This window comes from Muntiacus reevesi, chromosome 22 (genome assembly GCF_963930625.1).
Source record: "Muntiacus reevesi chromosome 22, mMunRee1.1, whole genome shotgun sequence".
In the NCBI taxonomy this organism is placed as follows: domain Eukaryota; kingdom Metazoa; phylum Chordata; class Mammalia; order Artiodactyla; family Cervidae; genus Muntiacus; species Muntiacus reevesi.
This window is the reverse complement of record NC_089270.1, coordinates 18,963,864-18,990,202: the sequence shown is the minus strand read 5'-3', so window position 1 is coordinate 18,990,202 and position 26,339 is coordinate 18,963,864. Positions and strand designations below refer to the sequence as shown.

Genomic DNA, 26,339 nt, shown 5'->3' with positions numbered 1-26,339 from the left:
GCTCCGGGGGGGACAAAGGCTGCGGCGCGCGCGCCAGTGCAGTATGTAGCCATAATTAATAATAATCTTTTGCTTTCAGACTACCTGCCCTTCGTTGCAAAACTTCTATGTAACCTGGCTCATTCCCTCACCTCCTTTCTCTGAGGATTACTTGAGATGCCATCTCCCAGGCGTGAAGTGCTAAAAATTCCCACTGAAGAAAACTTTCTGGCCTGGGAAATCCCACTGACAGAGGAGCCTGGTGACCTACCCTCTTTGGGGTTGCAAACAGTCAGATACAACTTAGCGACTAAACAGCAACAGAGAGTGACCTAAATGTCCACTGACAGAGGAATGGATAAAGAAGATGTGGTTCTGCTGTCACTTCAGTCATGTCCAACTCTTTGTGATGCTATGGACTGTAGCCTGACAGGCTTCTCTGTCCATCGGATTCTCCAGGCAGGAATACTGGAGTGGGTGGCCATTAATAGAATATTACTCAGCCAATAAAAAGAATGAAATAATGCCATTTGCAGCAACATGGATGGACCTCGAGACTGTCCCACTGAGTGAAGTAAGTCAAACAGAGAAGGTGAAACATCCTATGACATCCTTTGTACATGGAATCTAAAAAGAAATGATACAAATGAACTTCCTTACAAAACAGAAAGAGACTCACAGACTTGGAGAATGAACTCATGACTGCTGGGGTGGAGGGAAGGATGAGGGGAAAGGAAAGTTAGGGATCAACATGTATACACTGCTGTATTTGAAATGGATAACCAACAAGGAGCTACGGTATAGCACAGTGAACTCTGCTCAGTGTTACGGCAGCCTGGATGGGAGGGCAGTCTGGGGGAGAGTGGATGCAGGTATACGTGTGGCTGAGTCCCTTCGGCGTACTTGAAACTATCACGACATTGTTTGTGAACTGGCTATCCCCCAATACCAAATAAAAACTTTGAAAAGCAAAAAATAAAACATAAACTCTCAACTTGGAGGTTGTGAATATTTTTTTTTAAGTCCACAATTTACTTTTGTAGGTTGGATTGCTGCATCCCATCTGTATTCACAAACAGTGACAGCTGAACCAACAATGTTGAGGCCTTGGTACATGGTAAGCTCTCTGCTGGGGGCTTAGGATCCTGGTGAGCACATCACAAATTTGGGATTGCCTGCCTGGGGTTTCACCTTTAACAAGGTAAAGAACGGAATGAGTTACAAACCTAAGACAGCAATACTAAATAGTTTCTTTTGCATTGCATTGCATTGCACTGCATGGCATTGCATTCATCCAGTCATTCAGTAACATTTATGGAACTCCTCCCACCTCATGCCCTGTTCTGCCTGCTGGGAAAACACTGGTGATTAAGTCTGGCATGATCTGCATGGCTCTTAAATGGGAAATGTGAATTCTTTGCTTATTATTTTATAGCTGCAGCTGTAATGCATTCAGAAAACTGAGCCAAATGTGGTCAGAATTATGTGGAATTTGGGGAAATACCTTTCTTTCTAATGAAGTTTTCCTCCCCCCCCCCTTTTTTTTCTGTCCATTGTTTTTTGAAAGGTGGTGTGCTGAGCAAAATTTCAGTGATCTGAGGTGTCATTTGCAGACTGGTTTGCTAAGATTTAGGGCTTCCCAGGTGGAGATAGTGGTGAAGAACTTGTCTGCCAATGCAGGAGACACAAGAGGCACGGATTCCATCCCTGGGTCAGGAAGATCCATCCCCTGGAGAAGGGAACAGCAACCCACTCTAGTATTCTTGCCTGTAGAGTCCCGTGGACAGAGGAGCCTGGTGGGTTACAGTCCACAGACTTGCAAAGAGTTGGACACAGCTAAAGCGTCTTAGCATGTAGCACGCACATTGCTAAGGTTCTATGTACCACTTGTGGTCTGTCATACCTGATAGATGTGCTTTTGTTTGACTTTCTTTCTAATGAAAAAGAAATTTTAGAAATGCATTACAATCATTGACCTAGAACTTATAATAAAGGATGTTCTTTTCAGTTAGAAATAACCCTTAAGTACTATATACCCACAAGTCAGGAGCATTCTCCTATTTAGAGTTGAAAAGACAAGCGAAATGGGAGTAGCAAAAAAATAGATACATATGCATACTTTCAAAGAGTAATTATATTTTTACACCTCCTCAAGCTGTCCTATTTTCTCTCTCTCTCTGATGTGGCAGTGTTCAAGTTAAAGCAAATGGGAAAACAACAGACTGACTGTTACAACAGAAGACATTGTAAAAATCAGATTAACCAAGACAAGTTGGTTGGAAGGTTTAAACGATCTCTGAGCAGCCCAATTTTAACATGGAGTGGGGAGCTTTGGCAGCCAAATCCCCATGGCATATGATGGGTGGTGACCTTATTCTGAAGCATGTTATTGTTTCCAAGTGTTATAAAGCTGCAATTTCCTGGACACAGCACTGCTTATTTTAAGGGCATCTCTTTGATGGGAACTTAAAACAATTCAAAGATAAACAAAGACAAACAAAAACCCGAGATGGTGCAGAAATATCTAGCCATCGCAAGGATGCCTCATGAATATCTCCACCAGCTGTTCACATGGGCTTGGAAAGAGGGTCAGTTTTCTGAGTGCTACTGTCTTTGAGACTTGTCCCTTCTTTCCTTTTTTAGGGATACATAACTAGGATGGTTTCTGGCCACATCTTTTGTTTGGGTAAAGCTGAATCTAGTACTTCCTAAGCTCGCTTGCAATCGATTCCTGTAGTTTCTGATCTAAGAATGGATGTAGCAATCATTTTTCTATTAATAGCTCTTATATATTATGGATGGAGAAGCAGCGATTTTGCATATTTTTCCTTAGGCTGTTTGTCTCCCAGTTGACAATGCAGCCATCCCTGGGTTGTATAAATGTAGGCCAAGGAGTCAAGTAATGTTTAAACAAAATCACATGAAAATGGCCTGTCCATTTCAGTGCCTTTAAATGGATTCAGGCCCCTGGGTTCAAAGTGAACAAGCAGGTGGTGGAAAAGGCTCCAAAGTATCACTGCTTAAAAATCTCCCACATCAAGGCAAAAGCAAGGACTTCACTTTTTAAAAATATATTTGTTTATTTGACTGCACTGGGTCTTAGTTGTGGCACGTGGGATCCAGTTTCAGCTTGTAGGATCCAGCTCCCCAAGCAGGGATCAAACTCAGACCCCCTGCACTGGGAATGTGAATTCCTGGCCACTGAACCACCAGGGAAGTCACAAGGTCTTCACATTTAGAACAGTGCTTTGAAACCATCCAGGCCAAAGTATATATAGGGCTTCCCAGGTAGCTTAGACAGTAAAGCATCTGCCTGCAATGCGGGAGACCCGGGTTTGATTCCCTGGATCGGGAAGATCCCTTGGAGAATGACTTGGCAACCCACTGCAGTATTCTTGCCTGGAGAATCCCACGGATAGAGGAGCCTGGTGGGCTACAGTCCATGGCATCCCAAAGAGTCAGACAGGACTGAGCAACTGACACTAAAGACAAACTATCCACTTGGAGATGACTTTTCCCATCTCACCTCAGTTGTACTTATTCTAACAAGCTGACTCTCAGAATTCGGATCCTGTGTGTTACAAACGGCTCGGTCTAGCAGGAGGTGTAGAGAACAGGGCAAAAAAACAGCTGAGCTCGTCGCTTGGCACACCTGGAACAAGCACTTTATGACGTCAGGAGCGCTTAAGTGCCTTTTAGTCCACAGAAGGGATTTGAGGGAGCCCCTCTGGCTCTCAAGGAGCTGTGTGTGCGTTCAATGGACAGTTCCTCCGGGGCCAGGAAGGAGCTGAAGTGGATCTTCTTCCCATCCTCTCCCCGTCAGGTGTGAGAAGCCTGCTTACTGGAACCAGAAGGTCATCATCCACATTGCTCATTCACTCTTGCTTTGAGACCCTGCGGATCCTAGTGAGCAGCCCAGGCCATCTCCCGCCAGTGATCACAATGCCCGCAGCATGTACCTGGTGCAGACACCCAGCCTCACATACAGCTTGTCACATTGAGACGGGCTGGGACCTGGGACCCTGTGCTGCAGTGCGGCAATGCTTGCTCCTGGACACACCTCTCCTCCAGCAACAAAATACAAAGAAACTATATGGGACTAAAAATAACTGCGTGCATGCCTAGTTGGGGCAAATTTTGGCAAGGAGACCAAAAAACCTACCTGCTACCTTTGAGGAGCCTGGAGCAAAAACAGTGTCAGGAGCAAAAAGCAAGTTAGGGCACATGCTCCCTACACACTGCATCACCTGAGGGGTGGGCAAACCACCTAAGCTACTCCTCCACCAGACCCCTGGGCACACTCCTACCCTCACCCCATTTAAGGAACAAGCTCGCCCCTCCTAGCGGAGAACAAGCAAGCCAGGAAACCTGTTGTCTGTTCTCCCACCCCTCCAATCCCCCGCACACACACACTGCAGCAGGACCCCAGTAAACCCTTGCCTGAATTTCTTATCTGGCCTCTAGTCAATTTCCATTGACTAGGGAAGGCGAAGAACTCTGGTCCCAGGAGGGGAGCGCTGTCCACACGCAGCTCCTCTCTTTCCACAGGCTGTGAGCACAGGCTTGAGCGAAATCTGGTGTTAAAAAGCCAACCACACCCCATCCAGTGGGAACCGGTGGTTTTGTCCACGGGCCGCAGGGTGGCGGGGTGGGGAGGGAGGGGTGATGCCCAGCAGTTGGCGCTTCTATTAGAAAAGCGACTTGGGAGATTTCTCTCAGTGACGGGAAGGGAGGAAAGGGGGGTGGAGAGGGGACGCCGAGGTCGTGAACCCCAAGTTGTAGGGATCTGGACAGATGGTCGCAGGCAGAGTCTCTTTCCGCCAGTAACTGTGGTTCAGGAAGGGTCCTTCCTGGCCCGACTGGCCCTGTGAGGAAGGGCACTTTCTGGGGCCAAAGCCAGCACAGGCCAGCCGGCTCCGGTGCTCTCAGCCACTCTTTTCGTTTTGAATCCTGCGAGGAAGTGGAGGCAGGAGGCAGCTGGCTGATCCTCCTCTCGGGGAGTCAGAGGTTTTGTGGCGGGGGCGGGTGACGGAGGAAGAGAAGAAAAAGGCTGCTGTCCCGGAGCTGCTCACGGGCTTTGTGCATCACGAGCATTCCTGGGCGAGCACATGCCTTCCTCCTGTGATGGGGCAAACTTAGGACCAGGAGCATTCCTGGGGTGGTGGAGGGTGGGGGATGGGGAGGTGGACGCCACAGCACCCCAGGGAGAACAAGAGGAGTTCCCCCCTCAACCCCCGACATCGAGGAAGGGTAAAGACGGGTCTGCGGGGCTCATACCCTGACCCCAAAATGGGGAAATTTAAAAAAGGATTATAAGGTTTCTTTCTTTTCTTCCCTGTTTTTCACATGAGCCGCCACGGAGAACACAACTGGCTTTCAGTCTCCTGTGTAATTGAGGACAGGATTGAAATGGATAAATGAACCTCCCAGGTAATCCCCAAGCTCATTCTTTTCCATTAGCTTCAACCTCTCCCCTGCACAAATCTATCCGAGCTCTTGATGAGGAGAAAAATGAGCTACAGAAGCATAAAGGACATTGCAAGCCAGGTCTGTCCTCTGATGGGAGTGTGAAGGCTCAGGAAGGAAGGCAGAGGTACAGAGGGAACCGCTTGGGGCTGGACAGAGCCAGCCTGTGGGGCCTTCTGTCTGCAGAGAGGACAGACTTACAGAGATGGATGGGATAAACCAAGGATAACCCAGAAACCCAATCCAGTCGGTTTGGAGAGGGAGGGGAGTGGACACAGAAGTGCTGAGAGATTAGAATGGCAGGGAAGGCAAAACTTTTCTCTTACCCTCTTACTGTCGGGGCAGAGTTAAGTTGATATAAGATGGATTGTGGTGCTGGAGAAGACTCTTGAGAGTCCCTTGGACAGCAAGGAGGTCAAACCAATCAATCCTAAAGGAAATCGACCCTGAATATTCATTGGAAGGACTGATGCAGAAGCTGAAGCTCCAATACTTTAGCCACCTGATGCAAAGCACCGACTCATTGGAAAAAGACCCTGATCCTGGGAAAGATTGAGGGCAAGAGGAGATGGGGCGACAGAGGATGAGATATTTGGATGGCATCTCCGTGAACATGGATCGATGGACATGAATTCGCAGGAGAAAAGCATACAGATTTTATTGTTACATGGACTTGGAGCCTTCACAGAGAAAATGAATACCCCCCCCCCCATTCTAAGTGGATAAAAAACGAGGTCCTATAGTATAGCACAGGGAGCTATATCCAATCACCTGGGATAGACATGATGGAAAGGATATTTTAAAAAGAATGTATATGTATGTTGCTGTCAATATACTGTACAATGGAGATTGGCACAACATTGTAAATCAACTATACTTCAATAAATAAATTTCTAAAAAAGACCCCCAAAATGGTTGGGTTTAAGTGCTCATACACTAGGTTGAACTAGTTACCCTGGTTGCTCAGACGGTAAAGAATCCGTCTGCAATGCGGGAGACCTGGATTCGATCCCTGGGTTGTGAAGATACCCTGGAGGAGGGCATGGCAACCCACTCTAGTAATCTTGCCTGGAGAATCCCCATGGACAGAGGAGCCTGGTGGGCTATGGTCCAAAGAGTCGGACACAACAGAGCGACTCGGCACAGCACTAGGTTGAACAGAGAGTAGTAATTGTGGAAAGGTAACTAAAGTATACGGGGCTACTCAAGGAAGATAAGGGCTGTTTGAACAAGGTTTGTTTGTACTGATTTCTCTTGGCACCTTCTCCCTGTCTGCGGAGATAAGAACGTTTCTTTGTTCTTGGTACAGAGAGTGCATCTTTCACACCGGAGTTTTGTCTTCTGCTTTTAAGAAGGAAAAAGGAAGTCAGGGCGCCTTCTTGTATTTGTTGTTTTTAAAGTATCTCTAACTCAAAATAATCTTATGTCAAACTGGCTCCTTTGGGCATATTCTACTGCCTTTTACCATCCAGCTAGTTAGGAGCAGAACAAGAACTGGAAGCTGGTCCTCCTCACTTCTGGTCTGTGGTTATTTGACTGTATCTCAGTTTCCTTCTCAGGACAAGCACTCACCCGGGGTGACTGTTTCCTTGGTGGTCTAGGAAGTACCAGGCCCTATGCTCCAGGCCTCTGGGGTTTCTCTGATACATAGTATCACTCTTTTTCTGCAGGTGGGGACTTAGGGTCAGAGCAGCTCTGGGGATTAGTAATGGCACCCTCAGGTGGGTGTGTGCTAAGTCACTTCAGTCAGGCCCCACTTTTCTTGACAGAGTTAATAACACTGTATCCAACCAGTCCATCCTAAAGGAAATCAGTCCTGAATATTCATTGGAAGGACTGATGCTGAAACTGAAACTCCAATACTTTGGCCACCTGATGGGAGGAGCTGACTCATTTGAAAAGACCCTGATGCTGGGAAAGATTGAAAGCCTGAGGAGAAGGAGAGGACAGAGGATGAGATGGTTGGATGGAATCACCGACTCAAAGGACATGAGTTTGAGTAAACTCCGGGAGTAGGTGATGGACACGGAGGCCTGGCATGCTGCAGTCCATGGGCGTCACAAAGAGTCAGACACGACTGAGCAACCGAACTGACTGATTGATTGTATTATTTGAAAGCTTGTAAGAGGGAAGATCTTTAAAATTCTCATCACAAGAAATGCATTATTTAACTATGTGTGGTAATGGTTGTTAACTAGACTTACTATGGTGGTCATTCTGCAGTACATACAAATATCAAATCACAGTGTTCTACACCTGAAACTAATATGTTATATGTCAGTTTCATCTCAGTTGGGGGAAAAAAAGTGAATTCAAGCTCAGGTCTCTGAAGTGAAAGTCTTAGTTGCTCGGTCATGTCTGACTCTTTGCAACTCCATGAATTGTAGTCTGCTGGGCTCCTCTTTCCATGGAATTCTCCAGCAAGAATACTGGAGCGGGTTGTCATTTCCTTCTCCAGGGGATCTTCCCAACCCAGGTATCAAACCTCGGCCTCCTGCATTACAGGCAGATTTTTTACCATCTAAGCCACTAGGGAATCCCACTTCCTGGTCTCTGAGTCCAGTGCTATTTCTACTACTCTACTAAGCTGGAGTCTTTGGCAGTACTTTCTTTTATTATTTTTCATGGGTTATACTTATTTTTACTGCTTCACTATATGTTGGGAATAAATGAGACACACACACTTTTTTATTTTTACCAATAACATTCTTTCCTTTCGGCCTCAGTCTGTGGTTTCCCACTCAGACTCGATTATTTTCCCTCAGTTTTGACCTCCTAGGTTCTAGAAAGGCTTGAGAGGTGCTTGCAATCTGAACGCAGGCATATTCCTGTCTCTGCTGCTGCCAGTGAATGTTAGGGCTGGGTGGGACCTGAGACAGAGTCTGATTTCATCCCTTCTCTTTACAGATGAGAAAACTGCCTCCTTAGATGCTGTGGAGACTTGCAGGGAAGGTGAGTATGAAGACTCTGGCGTGCTCTAACCTTCAACCACTCCATCAACAGTCCTTGAGTGGTGGGGAGAAGGGGAGGGTGGGATGAATTGGGAGGGGAGAACTGACATATATACACTACCATGTGTAAAGTGGATAGCTAGTGGGAAGCTTCTGTATGGCATGGGGAATTCAGCTTGGGGCTCTATGATGATCAGAAGGGTGGAATGGGGGTAGGTGGGAGGGAGATCTAAGAGGGAGGGGCTATATATATACATATAACTGATTCGCTTCATAGTACATCAGAAACTAATACAATGTTGTAAGGCAATTATCCTCTAATAAAAAATAATAATAAAATGTGTAATTTGGGGTTGATAAAAAAAACAAAAAACGATTGCAGTCCTTATCTCATTCCTGGGTAAAGATGTGGCACCCAGGACTTCCCCAGGGGTCCAGCAGTTAAGACTTCTTGCTTCCAATCCAGGGGCACAGATTCGATCCCTGGTTGGGGAGCTAAGATCCCACATTCCATGTAGCACAACCAAAATAGATGAAAAAAAAATGTGGCACTCAAGTTCAGAAGATTGTAAATTCAGAGGTTCTGGATTTACTTGGATTAGCTGTGAAACAGCCTCCTTTCATGAGAAGATTACAAAGATTCCGAGTGTAATCTTTTCTATTAATGGACAAGCAAATAAGTTTAGTACTTTGAGGGGTCAAAAGTTCACAGAAATATGGCCAATTAGGGTCACTTTAGTTCAGGTGGATATAGATTTGTCTTGGACTATATCTACACTCTACCAACATCGCATACAAGGTCTTAGCAACATATGGTTGGGGTACGAAGCAGCTGAACAATGCCTTGTAAGAATCCTTACGAATGAAGTCCGATCTGGCCCCCACCAAGGGCTGGCCTCCCACTCAACTGCAGGCAGGCTAGGACGTTGACAGCTGATGGCCAGGGCACTGCTTTGGGGCAAAAGATGGGCAGAGAGTGAGGAGCATGGTGCGGGGCAGAGCTGAGAGGCAGGGCTGGAGTGAGCGTTGAGTCCATCTGCCCACCTCGGGTCACCCCTGGGGGGCCTGGCAGGGCTGTGGGGAGGAAGGGATGCTTCATCATGTTTTCATGACATGTAGGAGCTGGGTTCCCATGTGTCAGCTCGAAGCAGTACAAGCGAAGGTGTTGGTGAGTGAGAAATGACACCACTGGGGCAGCAGGGGTCCCCAACCTCTGGGATCTAATGTCTGATGACCGAGGTAGAGCTGATGCAATAAAGTGCATAATAAATGTAATGCACTTGAATCATTCCGAAACCACCCCCACAACACACACACCCCAAGTCTGTGAAAAAATTGTCTTTCACAAAACCAGTCCCTGGTGCTAAAGGTTGGGGACTGCTGCTCTAAGCTCTACAGTCCAGATAAAACCTGCTGATTTTCCCTCTGGTTATGCGTAAGACTGATGGGATAGGAGAGGTCCCATCTTAGGGGCTGTTGCTAGCCCAGAGCCCAAATCAAATGTGCATTATGTGGTCATCACAAAGCATAAGACACCCTTGAGGGACATTCAAACAGGGTTTAAGTATCAGGTCAGGAACACCAACGAATTCATAATCATTTATTGTGAATCACTCATAGTTTACACATTATTAATGGCAAAAATAACACCGTTAAACACCTGCTGGATGAAGAACTTTATTATGACAATTCCCTACCGGTGTCACTTCTTTTCAAAAATTTAAATTTAAATCCTACATCTTCCCTATCTTTGCAGCACTATCTTCGAAGTGCTCTGATACCAAACTATAAGGCTCTCTTTTGCTCTAACATCTAACACAAAGGGCACGCTGTCCCATTAATTTGACATGCTCTTTACAAGGCAACTTAACACACAAATTTTTTTTTTTTAATCCAGAGGCTACATAATGATCACTTAATGTCTTGCTGCAAAATCAATGAAGGCCGCATGCAGGTGAAACATTTGTAGACACTGAGTTCTAGATAACTGTTGGTTATTCAGATCTGATGACCTGGTATGGAAAATTAATATGCTTATTTAGCAGGAGTAGGTAAAGTACATGCATCAGTGGCTAGGATCAATTAGAATATAAATTAGGTGTCTAAACATTTAAATGAGAGCTTCATTTGAGCTTCATTTGATGTCTGGCACTTCTGAGTTCTACACCTTAAAATGACAATAGCAAAGAGAACAAAATCAAACACTTAAAACAGGCACTGATTTATAGGCTCAGCTGGACAGACAGCTCAGAACACAAAACGAGCTGAGCAGTGAACAGACCCCTTGAAGCAAAGAAAGTGGAACATTAACAAGCTGGAAACAGGGCAACTAAGTAAGAGAGCCATTTCCTGTATTCTCATTTTTTAACATTTTCAATTTTCTTACTTTAAAACAACAACAAACACACACAATAATTACAAAGCAGAAACATTCTTTCCTTACTACTTAGACCCTCTCTTTCGCCTTCTACCCTGCCTCTCTGCTCCTTCAGATAGTCTGTTTAAAAATAAGGTTGGGTTTAAAACAGAAAGAGGAAACAAAGGCTCTCCTGAATCACACTGAAAGAATATGAAATTCCTTCATCCTGTCAGGGTTAACATCACGTACAAGGACAAGCACATGACGATGTATGTTTGAATGACATGTTGTAGCTATAGCGATTAAATCACATGTCCGCGTTCTAGTGTTAAAGCGTAGTTACACTGACTTTTAAAAAGTTCTTTTCGTTGATAGTTTGTATCTTGACATTATTTTGAGACCAACGAAAAAAATCCCCAAACTGTGTGGATTCTGTTCTCTCCCCAGCTTGCGCCCCCTCCCACGATCCAATGAACAAGAGAAGTGTGGTAACAAAGGCCATGAATCGAGGCGTCGTTGACAGCGGGCGCGGATGGAGGGTCCAGAGTCAGGCGCTACCGTCTCCAGTCCGGGCTTTCCGGGCCTCGATCATCTGCTTGGTTGCCCGTTTGCGGTCAGTGGCTAGTCCCAGCCAACACATGAAGTCAATGAACCAGGTGGTTGGGTTGAAATTTAAGCCAAATTCACTCGCAGAGTAGTCAAAGGGAAAGGTGTGATGGTAGTTATGGAAACCTTCACCTGGAAGACAAAGTAGGCTTGAAATAACACTATCATCACCTCTCTGCAGAGTTTTTAAATGCCATGAGATTGTAAGACACTGTGTTAGGTTCCATGGGGTACAGAAAACCTACAGAAGGTCCCCTATGTACAAACCTGCAAAGATGTGTTATATGCCATCTGTTGTACTGTGCATACATTTCAAGGTACTGGACTGTAAGATTAGAGATGCTTTATTTTTTGTTTGCTTTTTATATATGTATTATCTATGTGAAAAGTATTATAAACCTATTACAGTTCAGTACTATATAGCCAATTGTGTTAGCTGGCTACCTAGGCTAACTTTGTTGGACTTCTGAACAAACTGGACTTCCGAACTTGCTCTCAGAACAGAACGTGTTTGTATGTAGGGGACTTACTGTACTTGCTGTCTGCCCTTCGGGAGCGTTCACTGAATTGGCTAGACAAATGATAGGAACAGAAAAATAATAATAAAGTTATCAGCATAAAGTCTCAAGATGAATTTTCCCTGTGAACTGGTGACATGCTCCCATGACTTTAGAGCTGTACTTTGGAAGCTAAATGCCAAATGGCTGATAACAGATCATCATTTTGATGTATGTTCATAAAAGAAAAATAGCCTCTGTCGACTAAAGGGATTAAAGGAAGACTTCTTGGGAGAGCTCTGAAGAGATAAATGATAATCGACCCTATAAGTAAGTGAATTAAGGAGTTGGATCTTTAAATATCCAAAATCTGCCTATATATTACTCTTCCTTTCACAGTGAGTAACTTTTCCTCCCTTACTGCCCCTCCCCCAGGGTGTTTTCAGAAGGAGTCTCACATCTTTTTTCATTTTTTTCAAACAGCTTTATTGAGATGTAATTCACCATACAATTCACCCATTTAAAGTATCCAAGTTAATGGCTTTCAGTATATTCGCAGAGTTGTGCAGGCATCCCCACAACAAACTTTATAACATTTTCACTACCTAAAAAAAAACCCCGCTCCCCAAGGATGGATGGATGTTGAGCCTCATCCATCCCCCCATCCTTCCAGTCCTACTTTCTTTCTCTGTGATGGTTAATTTTACATGTTAACCTGACCAGCCAAGGAGTGCGCAGATTAACCTTTATGTCTGGGTGTCTGTGAAGGTGTTTCTGGGTGAGATTAACATTTGAAGCAGTGGAGTCAGTAAAGCAGATGGTCCTCCTCCATGTGAGAGGGCATCCGCCAGTCCCTTAAGGGCCGGGAGGAAGGAGAAACTGCTCCCCGTTTTCCGGACACACTGACTGAATGTCTATTTCATCTTCTCCTGCCTTCAGACTGGGATCTGCATCATCTGCTCCCCTAGTTCTCAGGCCTTTGTGAAAAGTGAAAGTGAAGTCGCTCAGTCGTGTCCAACTCTTTGTGACCCCATGGACTGTAGCCTACCAGACTCCTCAGTCCATGGAATTTTCCAGGCAAGAGTACTGGAGTGGGTTGCCATTTCCTTCTCCAGGGGATCTTCCCGACCCAGGGATTGAACCTGGGTCTCTCACATTGCAGGCGAACACTTTACCGTCTGAGCCACCAGGGAAGCCAGTTCTCAGGCCTTTTCTACTCAGATTTCATTATACCACTGGCTTTCCAGGGTCTCCCGCTTGCAGATGGCAGACGGTGGGACTCAGCCTCCATAATCTCACCGGCCAGTTCCTCAACATAAATCTCTCCTTCTTCCCCTGCCCTGTTCCCGTAAACACACACATACACACATACAGAAACAGAATACATCTACCTTTATATAGATATAGAGATCCTACTGTTTCTATATGGATATATATTGGGTTGGCCAAAAAGTTCAGTCAGGTTTCCATATGATCTTACAGAATATACCCAATATTTAGGTAGAAAGAGACTTATTATAAGCAATATTAAATATATATATGTATATATAATTGCATATATATATTCCAATATCCCTCCCTGGGAAATTCCACAGACAGAGGAGCTAAGAGTTGGAGACAACTTAGCAACTAAACTACCGTGTATATATATATATATATATACATTGTCTCTGATTCTTTGTGACCCCAGGACCATAGCCTGCCAGGTTCCTCTGTCCATGGGATTTCCCAGGCAAGAATACTGGAGTGGATTGCCATGCCCTCTTCCAGAGGATCTTCCCAACCCAGGGACCGAACCCAGGTCTCCCACATTGTGGTGGATTCTTTACAAACTAAGCCAGCAGGGAAGCCAAAGGATACTGGAGTGCGTAGCCTACCCCTTCTCCAGGGGATCTTCCCGATCCAGGAATCGAACTCCAGCATTGCAGGAGTGGTCTCCTGCATTGCAGGTGGATTCTTTACCAGTTGAGCCACCAGGGAAGTCCCAGTAACATTTATTAATCACTTACTGTGTGCCAGCCACAGGGTTGAATTCTTCAAAGGGTATTAATGATTATAATCCTCATTATCACTGAGCTAGCTACTACCCTATTTTAAAATGAGGATGGAAGTGCATAGAAGGGACAAGTAATTTGCCTAAGACCATTAGGCTAGTAAGGAAAACAACATCCCTGAAGGCTTGTTTCCTGCTAAGCACTGCTGCAAACACTAGGTATTAACTCATCTAACCCTCTGGCAACCCCGGGCGAAGGTCAACGCTACTCTTGTCCCCACTTTAGATAAGAACACAAGGTGGGGAGGAGCCAGATAACTTGCCCTGAGATTGAGCAGAGGAACCAAGCCTCAACTAAGCCTGTCAGACTGACTCTTAACCATTCTGCAGTCCCACGAGATTGTCAAGGTCCCATTTCTCTCCATCCCTCTGTTTGAGGGCCTTTTTTAAATGGTCAGCCAAATGTTGGACAGCTGAGGCTAAGAGCGGTCCGGCAGTTTGAGAGCGACATCAACTGCTACTCCTCCTTTAGGGAAGTGGCCAGCGTTAAAATAAACAGCTGCTAATTACTGATTACCTACTATGTGCCAGGCACCATGCTAAGCAGATGATATATAGTATCTTAATTTAATTATTGTAACACCCTTGAAAGTGAAGTGTGAGTCGCTCAGTTGGGTGCACCTCTTTGCGACCCCATGGACTGTAGCCCGCCAGGCTCCTCCATCCATGGAATTCCCCAGGCAAGAATACTGGAGTGGGTTATCATTTCCATCTCCATGGGATCTTCCCAACCCAGGGATCGAACCCATAACACCTTTATGAAGCACGTATTCCTGTTTCCATTTCGCAAATAAGAGAGCTATAAACTAGACAGTAAGAGGCTTGTCCAAGAGCCAGGATTCTAACACCAAGCCCAAGTCCATTCCAGTCCTCTCCACTCCCTTGCCTCCCTTGACATGTCCCGCAAAACCCCCGAGAAGCCAAGAAGGTCCGATCACCCACCATCCCCAGGGGCTCCCGCCCGACACTCACCGATGGCGCCCAGGGTGACGAGCGGGTTCTGCCGAGGACTGATGTGCCTGTCATAGGGCCGGTTTCCGTACATGTGGGCGACGCTGTTGACCAGCCAGGTGACGTTGAGTGAGATGGTGTAGCGGAGGATGGAAGCCAGGAAGTAGGAGTTCCACAGGCTCTCTCCCCAGATGTACCAGGGCACCAGCGTGGGGACCACGAAGCACATGAGCACCACGGTGACCTTGTAGTACCTGGAGAGAGGAGGAGGCCACGCTGTCACGGGGCACCTGGTGATGGTGGGGCGGTGGTGAGCAAGCTGCAGGGGAGCCAGCTTGATGGAATGATGCCAGGCGGCTCCGGCAGCTCTTGGACCCTCTTGTGTGTCTCTGTACGGGGGTCACAAACCCATCCACCTACCAAGGCTGTGCAGATAACACCAACTTGATTGAGACTTAGGGCGGGCAGAAGTTATATGAAGTGGTAGGACCTGCGGCAAACTTCAGAATTTCAAGTGTTAAATGATCGATACAGGTAAAACCCATGCATCTCAGAGCTACATGTGTCCTTCAAGATGCAGTGTGATGGCTTCTATTTCTTTCATCAGTCGGTCAACCCAACAGTCTTTTTTTTATTTTTTTAACCATAATTTCAAGAAATATCCAATATTCTTTGAATACCTTGCAGGCATGTGAATCTGTTTTAATGTAGCTTGGAAAAAAGGTAAACAACCCTTCCTTAAATGTTTTCTGTCCATCCTCAATTACATTCCAAACCAGCAAAAAAATAAATAAGTATAGGAACAAGCAGGGCCACGTATAAAGCAAAGATTAAAAATAAATCATTAATAGTTTGATTGCTGGACTTGTGTACCCAGCAAGTGTTTCCTGAGCGCCTCCTGTATACCAGGCCCCAAGGGCTAGTGTACCAAGACAAATTTGACAAGAGTCCCTGCTCCGGTCATGTGAAACCTTTGGCTGTGTGGGACAGGCTCTTAGCAGGGACATCAAGGGGCTGTGAAATGAAAATGTCCAAAGCTGCCTGTTCCAGAACTTCCCTGCAGGCCCAGTGGAAGACTCCATGCTTCCACTGCAGGAGCCACAGGTTTGATCCTTGGTCAGGGAACTAAGATCCCACATGCTGTGCAGTGTGGCTAAAAAATAAACCAACGCCTGCCCCATTCCAAAACAACAAAACAAAACAAAGCTGCCTGTTCATAACTGCTTTCTCCTCGGTTTTCCTTCTGCTGATCCAGCTCGTGGGAGGCCTCCGTTAAAAGGCGAATGTATGAACCGGGACGGGGCACAGCTTGAGGAAATGAGATGTGGGAGGTGGAAGAAACCTGACTTGAGTCCAGGTCTGATTCTTCACGGAAAACAAGCCTCTCTTTGTTCTTTCACTCTTGTGTACACAGTGAGATGGTTCCCCAAACAGAGCATGAGGCAAGGGCTTGTATGTGGGTAGTTTATTTGGGGAAGTGACCTGGAGTAACAGGAGTGGGTAGCTGGGAAGAGGGAAGTGAAAGGAGGGAAGAGTCAAGCTGTGGGTGCCCACCGCTGCGGGACCTCCATGGGACACACGAGAGCTCAGAACTCTTCTCTCCAGGAATGAAAAGGGGACTATTTTCCCGTCGGTTCCAGCTCCTCCTTGGCCAAGGGGTCCACGTGGAATGTCAGCTCTCTCACACTTCCAGGTTTGCTTGGGTCAGAATGGCTGAGTGTAGTCACGGGCATCTCAGGTGGGGGTGGCAGAGAGGCCAGGGCAGGAAGGAGCCAGTGTGGCTGGGCACGTTGTCGGTGAGTTACACTTGTGCCGCAGGCAGCTGCAGGGACAGCTGGAGTGAAAAGGCGGGTTTGGGAGTATGAGGTGGGCGCCAGAGGTGTCCAACACAGGCAGGAATTACAATACCACGTGGGGTTCTTGTGAGGAGCAAATACTAACGCCAGCATGGGGAGCTCAGCTCGGGGGCTCTGTGATGACCTAGGGGGATGCGATGGGAGTGAGATGGGAGGGAGGTTCAAGAGGGAGGGGATATATGTGCACACACAGCTGATTCACTTTGCTGTACCGCAGAGATCAACCCAACACTGTAAAGCAATTATCCTCCAATTTGAAAAACACTAATACCTAATGGGTACTATGTGCTTACTATGTGTCGTGGCTATTCTGAGATCCACCCATGTACAGGCTCATTTAATTCTAACAAAAATTTAGGAGGAGCAGACCAGTATCTTCATTTTACAGATGGGAAAACTGAACATGTTAAAGTTTATATAGTTGGGTCAAGGTCACAAGGCTAATAAGTAGTAGGACCAAGATTCAAATCCAGGCAGAACCACTTCAGAGACTATCAGGTTATTCTGCTTTGCAAACAAAAGGAGGTTTTGCAGATTGCTAGCTGCACATATGGAGAAGGCAATGGCAACCCACTCCAGTACTCTTGCCTGGAAAATCCCATGGGCAGAGGAGTCTGGTGGGCTGCAGTCCATGGGGTCTCGAAGAGTCGTCGGACATGACTGAGTGACTTCACTCTCACTTTTCACTCTCATGCATTGGAGAAGGAAATGGCAGTCCACTCGAGTGTTCTTGCCTGGAGAATCCCAGGGATGGCAGAGCCTGGTGGGCTGTCGTCTCTGGGGTCGCACAGAGTCGGACACTACTGAAGCAACTTAGCAGCAGCAGCAGCTACACATAAGGGTCAGTTCCCACATAATTATCACTGTTTTTATTGGGCAACATATTAATCCATCAGGCTTCCCAGGTGGTGCTAGTGGTAAAGAACCCACCTGCCAATGCCCAGGTAGACATAAGAGAGAGGGGTTCGATCCCTAGGTCAAGAAGAGCCCCTGGAGGAGGGCATGGCAGCCCACTCCAGTATTCTTGCCTGGAGAATCCCATGGACAGAGGAGCTTGGCGGGCTGCAGCCCATAGGGTTGCAGAGTTGGATGTGACTGAAGAGACTTATCACGCTTGCACAGTAACCTATAAGCACCCATTTAAGCATAAGATATGACTGCATTTTAGTGGAAGGAGGGTCCCTGGGAGGTCAGATGAGTGGCTGTAGTTGGAAGGGCAAAGACAACACACAGTGAAGAAGAGATTGCTGGTCTGAGTCTGGGCTCCCAGAGTCCAATGCAGAAGGCTTTTGGGGAGATGCTTGAAGCGAGGAAGGCAGGATGGGCCCGGGGAGAAGCTCATGCACAGTGAGCCTTGGCAGATCCCGTGGAGCCGGGTGACTCTCTTACAGCTCCTTTCCCAGATGGAAAGGTACCGCTGCATCATCCAGCCCCTGGCCTCAGGGTGCCTCCTGGGCTGGGTGAATCTGCGCACAAGGGCAACTCCCCCGAAAGGACAGCAGCTGGGGTGGGAGCATCCGCCGAAGAGGGGATCTGCAAGAAGCACGCAGGCCATGGCCAAGGGTCCTAGGAGCTTGTGGGAGTGTGTGAGTAGGCAGGGGCTCTGACGGGAAGCCCAGAGATGATGGTCTGCGGTGGCTGCTCGACTTGGACGCCTCTGGGGAGGATAGGAAGCAGCTGAATGTTGTCCGCAGGACATCCTGCAACTCTGGAGGCTCCTTCCATCCCTCCACTCTGTGTTACAATCCAGTACCTCTGAAAGGAGCCTCTCCAAGTCCTGTTCTTTTTTAAAATGCAGCTGCTTCCTTCCTTCCTTTTGTGGTGTCAGGGCTTAGTTGCCCCATGGCATGTGGGATCTTCGTCCCCCAACTAGGGATCAAACCCATGTTCCCTGCATTGCAAGTCGGGTTCTTAAACCACTGGATCGCCAGGGAAGTCCCCCTAGACCTGTTCTGAGCCACAGTCTGGGACCCTCATTTTGCTCCTGGAAAGGAGACAGAAATCACGTATTGGCAGCTGACTCTGTGCTGGATGCTGGACTAAGTGTGTCATAGGCTTTCTCTCATTTACTCCTCGCCATGGACTCAGGATGGACACACTCTGTCAATGAGGGTGCTGTGCCGTGGTGAGGAGGGGCTGTGGTTCCCTGGGGAGAAGCCTGGCCCTTGCCATGACTCTCTTGATTTGCCCCCACCCTATGGAATCCACCGTCTCTGGTTTGACTGCCCCCCACTGGCTTCGGCTTCAGTCTAACCGTTCTTCCCTCTCGGGGGATTTCTATAGCCCCCTTGGACCAGGCAAGATGCCCCAGGTTACTGTACTTCTCAGAGAGAAAGGATAGCTATAACTTTTGAAAGGGAAATAACAAGTGTTAATGATGATGTAGAGAAACTGGAACTCTTATGCATCACTGATGGGAATGGAAAGTGGCGAGGCTGCTGCTGCAAAAATTAAACGTTTCTCAAAAGGTTAAATATCAAATTCACATATGACCCAGCAATTCCACATCTACGGATCTATTCAGAGTTGGAAAGCAGGGACTTGACCAGGCATTTGAGCACCAGTGTTCACAGAAACATTATTAACAATAGCCAGAAGGTGGAAACAATCCAAGTGTCCATTAGTAGATGAATGGATAAACAAAATGCTGTCCATCCATACTATGGAATACTACTCAGACATAAAAAGGAACAAACTTTTGATACAAGTCACATGGATGAAACTTGAAAACATGAAAGAAACCAGGCACAGAAAGACAAATATGGTTACAATTCCACTTATACAAGGAACCTAGAAAAGGCAGATTCATAGAGAGAGAAAGTAGAATAGAGGTCACTAGGAACTGGGAAGGAAGAGGAAAGAAAAAGCAATACCTATTGCTTCATACGTATAGGGTGTTTTTTTTTTTTTTTGAGAGTGATGAAAAAGATTTGAGTATAGAAGTGAGGATAGGTATACAACACTTAGGTATGCTAAGTCACTTCAGTCGTGTCCGACTCTTTGTGACTCCATGGACGGTAGCCCACCAGGCTCCTCTGTCCATGCGGATTCGATAGGCATGGGGATTCCACTGGACCGGGTTGCCATGCCCTTCTCCAGGGGATCTTCCAGACCCAGGGATCGAGCCTGGGTCTTCTGCATCGGCAGGTGGATTCTTTACCACTATCGCCCCCTGGGAAGCCCACATACAACACTGTGAATATACTTAAGGCTACAGAATTATACACTTACGAGTGGTTAAAATAATAAATATTATGTTGTGTATATTTTACCTCAATTGAAAAAAAGAGAGTGATGAAGCAACATTTTCCTTGATGGCAGAAAGGGCTCAGAGGGAAAGATGGCATTTCTTTTTCTCACAGAGTCTCCTGGACCTGCTCCAGTCACAGCCCTTGCAACAGTCACAGGAAAAAGGTTCAGAAAAAGAAGGAGACCTCTTGGGTCGACAGAACCGAAAGAAAGGCTCCTGACTATGCTGCTGAGCCACCAAATTAACCAACACTAGAGTGGCTTTATCCCCGAGGTATTACTCTGGGACAAGCCAGGCAAGCCAAGTGCTTCTCTGGAGTAGCCGAAAACCTTCTAGGATAATCTAGCAGACACTACGGTGAGCCATCCAGATTCCTCTTAGGACCAGAGGGCTTCATCTCCCAGGCGATGACAATGTTGTCTCTGCCCGATGGAGTCATCTTGCCCTCAGTCATGCCTTCTCTCAACAACCCCACCCAGTGACTGACCTAAATGGCAGAAGTCCATTAGCAGGCGGAGTACCACCGCCCCGACTCACCGTGACTCTGAAGAATAAACCACCTGTAGGGCTGGCTGAAGCCTCCACTGAGACCAGTCAAGGCCCAGCCTCTTCCCTTCCTCAATCCTGTCTCTGTCCCTTCTTCCACAGGTGTTGGCCCCAACGACCCTCTCCAGGAAACTTTTACAATGTAATATCCATCTCACAGGCAACTTCGGGGTAACCTGTCTTGCCACAAGGATAGACCACCGGGCCTGTGGAGTGAGGCATAAAGTCAGACTCTCCAGAGTCTAGCACAGAGCCCTGAGCAGAGCAGGCACTCCTAAATATGTCTACATGAACGGTTAGTCAATGATGAGTTCTCAGCTCAGAAAAATAAAAACACTCATGTGACTTCAGCAGGGCTGTTCAAAGTATTACAGATAAGATGCCAAAGTTTTCCAAAAAACCCACAAACTGCACAATCAATGTTCAGCCTGCTTTCAGGTTCCTCATTAGATGTTCATCTCTTAGACTGGTGCCAACACAAGATTGTGTATATGAAGTCAACAACTCGATGAAAGACGATTGTGTTCCCTGAGACCCAACCCCCAGCTTCCACTAACAGGTTTCACTGTGAGGCTTCCTATGGAAGAGTCCTTGGGCCTGGAAAAGAAAACAACAGTCTCAAAGGCCCTTGCTGAATCATCTAACTTTGGGGAAAACAAAACTGAACTTTAAGTCCTGCCCTGATGCTCCGGGCCGGTCGCATCTACCTGGGACTTATCACCCTCTGCCCAGAAACCTCCCACCCACTACATCTGACCGGGAATTATCGTCCCCTGCCCAGGGGACTTATCACCCCCTGCCCAAAATCCCCACCCCCTGTTCAACTACAAATGCCGTCTCAACTAAAGATCACCCAAAATGTCCCGCCTGACTAACACTTCCCTTATCACTTCCACAAACCTCCCTTTAAATATGAAGCCTCCCTGATCCCTCACTCGCTCAGCCTGGTCGTTAGGCCGACTGTTGCCCATCCTTGCCTGAATAAAGGTAACCTACCTCCATTGAGGTTGTCTCTCCTTTTTTCCTGCCTCGGTTGGAACTATATCTTACATCCTACCTCCAGTTTAATGAGTGATTTCTGGGCATGAGCTTCTAGGTCATTCTCTGAGCTGCCAAATATGCTGCGTTTCTGGCAACATTTAAGATTAACAGCCAGTCTAACAGGTTTGGTCTTTTCTTGGAATGTGAGTGACTTCCTCTCTGCCTTTCTGTGAACACTCAGATGGGAGTTATCTGATAGGAAAAGAAAGGAGATAGGAGAAGCCTCCTAAAATCATCAAGAGAGAAAGAAAAAGGAAGGAGTAAAGAAAGAGAGAAGGGGCGGTATGAATCTAAGAATGACCCAAAGAAAAGTAGCTCTCCTTTACAGATCTGAAACCAGAGACCCACACGTTTAAGCCAAAATCACAAGTCAAAGCACTCAAGCTTGCCTTACAGTAACTCGGGAGGAGTGTCCTACAGCTTTAAGCTGGCAGTTTATAAGAGGAGACCCAAAGTAGATGTTGGAAACCTTTCAGTTCCCATCTCACAGTTGCTCATGACACTAATATCAACATGGGAAGATGGTTTACAGCATTTAGCTCAAAATATGCAGTCCACTGGGTTTTCCAGGTGACGTTAGTGGTGAAAACAACAACAACAACAACCCCACATGCCAATGCAGGAGACTAAGAGGTGCAGTTTGGATCCCTGGGTGGGGCAGATCCCCTGGAGGAGGGCGTGGCAACCCACTCCAGTACTCTTGCCTGGAGAATCCCATGGACAGAGGAGCCTGGTGGGCTACAGTCCATGGAGTTGCAGAGCCAGACACAACTGAACTGACCAAGCATGCATGTGCAGTCTATTTTCACACATCAAATGCCATCACGCCACAACACCCACGTCCAAGTAGGCTTTGATTAAAGGACACAGATATTGACACAGGCCCTAACCTTTCAATGCTTTGAAGAATATCCTTATTCCAATAAACTGGATCACAATAAGAACTGAAACATTAAAAGGCCTTGAGACCAAAAGTTTTTTCTACGGAGAAGAATCAGGGATTTCATATATATATGTGTGTGTGTGTGTGTGTGTATTCAAATCTGGGTGTGATAAGCATCTTACAACTCTCATTTTTCTTCAGATGAAAAAGAAATTGCTGTTCTCTGTCTGCGAGCATTTCTTGTTGCTTGACTAACCCTTGCACAGCAGTCCACTGCTGCTGGGGTGTGAGATCTTGAGAGTGAAATCTATTAGAGCGTGAAAGAAGGGGAAGTGACCTGCTGACTTCCAAACAGAGCCAGCTCAGGAAATGTGAAAAGAAGCAAATATAACGGGTGAGAGAGAAATTACAGCCCTCAAATGTATCGTAATGATGAGGGATGAGCCGTCACTGGCATCTTGATTAAACATGTTTGCTTCTGTGATTCCACTTACGGCCAAGTCAGAAATTCATCTTCCCTGCAATTTTCGCATCTTGTAGGGGACCAGGCAAAATCATCTGGGTGCTTACAATAAACATTTATTCTGAGGACAGATTATCTGCCCTGGCAGCTGGTTAAATGAATGGACCATTCCCTCCTTCTTCCTTTGTCTCCTCTGTTATCGACCACCAGGAGGTGGAATATGTGATTTGTTTGGAGGCAGATCTGAAGACAGAAGTCCACTGATGGACTTCAGAAAATCTTCCAGACTCTCTGAATTAAGTTGAAAATAGGCTTCACCACTGTACCCTGGAGCCTGCTTCTCGGATGCTTCAGTGTCTTTAAGTGAGAGTGTTTCATGATGGCTGCATGTGAAGTATTCTCAGAAAGTTTTAATCACTCCAGATTTGTTTTTGACCTTCAGTTAGTCTTGACATCACTTTTCCTGTGCTACTTCACAATAAGCATTCCCTTAGAAGAAAACCTTTAACTAGACTACCTAGGAGCATAATTCCCATATTCTGTATAATTCCTCCCATGGAGGAATCAGAGATAGCAACGAGCCTCTCCATGAAAGCATCTCTGTCGGAAACTTGCAATGTGTGGGAAAAAAGACATACTTTTATTTTCTCTCCAACTTCAGCTTTATTTGCTTTTGAGGTCTGAATGTGGAGGCTAGCTGCATCCATCTACTTGATTTTAATTTGTGTTTGTACAAACAGCTTGCATGAGCTCACTAAGCAGTGTTTCAAAAGATAAACACCATCACTGCAGAATTTTAACACAAAAGAGCATTATCCCTACCTCATTAACAATGAAGGACTTGAAGGAAAATGCCCAGACATATTGATTGCTAAGACCATGGAAGGAAGGTTAAAAGGACTTTTTCCCTTTTCCAAGCTTTGATTCCATCATAATGAGCGCAGGACAAATTCTTTGAGGTTAGGCTTTGTCTTGATCTAATTCACATCATTCGTGGTTCCTTGAACACAAAATGCTGGTTAACACAGCAGGTGCCCAATAAGTAGCTGAATTGTTGACTTGTGTGACAGGAATCCACCTGTTTGTGGCCAAAAAAATTAAGTCAGTTCACCCTCAATTGTTTGATATTTAGGGTTCCTCCAGTCTCCTCTAGAAATTTAAGTTGATTAGACACTGTCAATCTGTGTCTCTCTTGAGGATTTTTCGTCTCTGTCCTTCTCTCCCCTCTCTCTCCTCCCTCCCTTTCTAATTAGTTACCAATCGTTCTCAATAAATTATAAGAATGACAGATTAACTCCCGATGGTAACAGAATACGATGACTAAGATTCACATTTACAATTATTTACAAAATAACTTTAAAACAAAGTCACTTCATGTCTACTTTCTCTCTTAAAACTGCATCCTTAAAACTGTATTCCACCTCGACTCTTGCTATCTGAGATAAACTGAACATTGCAGGGGAAAACATAACCATTTTCTCTAACCTGGGACCCATGAAATTATATGCAAAGTTTTTTTTTGTATTTCCATTTTTCTGGGGTTCAAGGTCCACAGCTTTCATAAAATTCTCAAAGAGATATTCAATTACCAAAGGAATGAAAGTCCAATATGGTAGGTTACTACTTTCTGCTTTGATCATGCTGTTGTTATTTAAGTCTTATTTTCTCTGTTTCCTTTAGGATCTGGCCTAAGATTTAAGTAAGAAAAATTTAATTCATTTTAAAGAATGGTCTTTTGATGTATTTAAAATTTTTTTAAGAGTGGTCCTTTAAAATATGAGATTGTCCTCCCTTCTCTATTTAACAGTAAAATTTTTTATGGAATTAGTGACAGTAGATAGCACTCTGTGTGTGTGTGTGTGTGTGTGTGTGCTCACATGTAGATCATGTGCTGAAACGACAATAGCCAAGTGAAAAGAGTACAATCCTCTTGCCCCACCCAAGGGAGCAAGGTTGATTCCCAAACTTATCAATGATAAGTTACTCACCAGCAGCTGATTTCTGCATAAGAAAGAAGCCACTGGAGTAATTCTGGCTATTTGCATGATCAATATCAACTGAAGAAAGCAGAGTGCCGAAAAATTGATGCTTTTGAACTGTGGTGTTGGAGAAGACTCTTGAGAGTTCCTTGGACAGCAAGGAGATCCAACCAGTCCATCCTAAAGGAGATCAGTCCTGGGTGTTCATTGGAAGGACTGATGCTGAAGCTGAAACTCCAGTACTTTGGTCACCTCATGCAAAGAGTTGACTCATTGGAAAAGATCCTGATGCTGGGAGGGATTGGGGGCAGGGGGAGAAGGGGACGACAGAGGATGAGATGGCTGGATGGCATCACCAACTCGATGGACATGAGTTTGAGTAAACTCTGGGAGTTGGTGATGGACAGGGAGACCTGACGTGCTGAGATTCATGGGGTCAAAAAGAGTCAGACACGACTGAGTGACTGAACTGAACCAATCAACTGCTACAGATGAATTGATTTAGGTGGGCTGCCTATTTTCCTTGTTGCGTGCAAAAATGAACAGGCTGACAAAACACGATTTTTTCCATTTCGAATGGAAGAAGTATCACCCTTGTGCACAACGCATACTTTCTAGCCCATGGGTTCCATTCCTAAATTCAAGCTGCACCATCCTTCCAAAGGTCCCCAGGTCTTCAGAACTCAGCTGAAGTCTGATTTCCTTCAGAAAGCCTATCCTGGGACTTCCCTGGTGGTCCAGGGGTTAAGAAACCACCTTCCACTGCAGGGGACGAACTGTCAATTCCCGGTTGAAGAACTAAGATCCCACCAGCTGCGGGGTAACCAAGCCCGCTAGCCACAACTAAGATCCAATGCAGCCAAAAGTAAGTAAATATAAAAAAGAAAGAAAGCCTATCCTGGTAAATCTCCTCCCAAGTCTGCTGATTGCATTTTCCAATAGCCCTCAGTTACAACTGTGCTGTCATGACTCAAGAAGACAACTACTTTAGACAGCTGAGTTTTCTTGCTAGCTGAAGGTATAAATGTTTAATTACCCCTACTTTCTTCTAAATTGTTTGTGGCAAAGGATAAGATGGAATTCCATCAGATGGAATCTGAATCAAAATGGAAATTTCTACATGAAAGGGGCCGAAAGGCACGCATTTCCCATTATAATTAATAAGTCCTCGGGCTATAATGTGCATGGTGACTATAGTTAATAAAACTGTGTTACATACCTGTGTTATATGCTCGAAAGTACCTAGGGGAATGGATCTTGAAAGTTCTCGTCATGAGATAAAGATTTGTAACTATGTATGGTGAGGCATGCTAACTGGACTTACTGTGGTGATTATTCTGTAGTATTTACAAATACTGAAGCATGTGGTTGTTCACCTGAAAATAATATAATGTTATGTCAATTATACTTCATTAAAGATGGGTATTTCTGGACTTCCCTGGTGGCACAGTGGATTAAA

At 45.8% G+C, this 26,339-nt stretch overlaps 1 protein-coding gene across 1 annotated transcript in view; it reads right to left on the bottom strand.

The window, feature by feature from the left end:
- Nucleotides 1-9,982: 9,982 nt before the first annotated feature.
- Nucleotides 9,983-26,339, bottom strand: part of SCD5 (stearoyl-CoA desaturase 5) — a 170,095-nt gene continuing 153,738 nt past the window's right edge. Inside the window, exons 4-5 of the mRNA XM_065914514.1 lie at nucleotides 14,884-15,116; nucleotides 9,983-11,493 (exon numbers count right to left, since the gene is read on the bottom strand). Of these exons, the coding sequence (XP_065770586.1) occupies nucleotides 11,303-11,493; nucleotides 14,884-15,116 (424 nt within the window). The 3' untranslated portion in view covers nucleotides 9,983-11,302. The remainder of the gene's footprint in view (nucleotides 11,494-14,883; nucleotides 15,117-26,339) is intronic.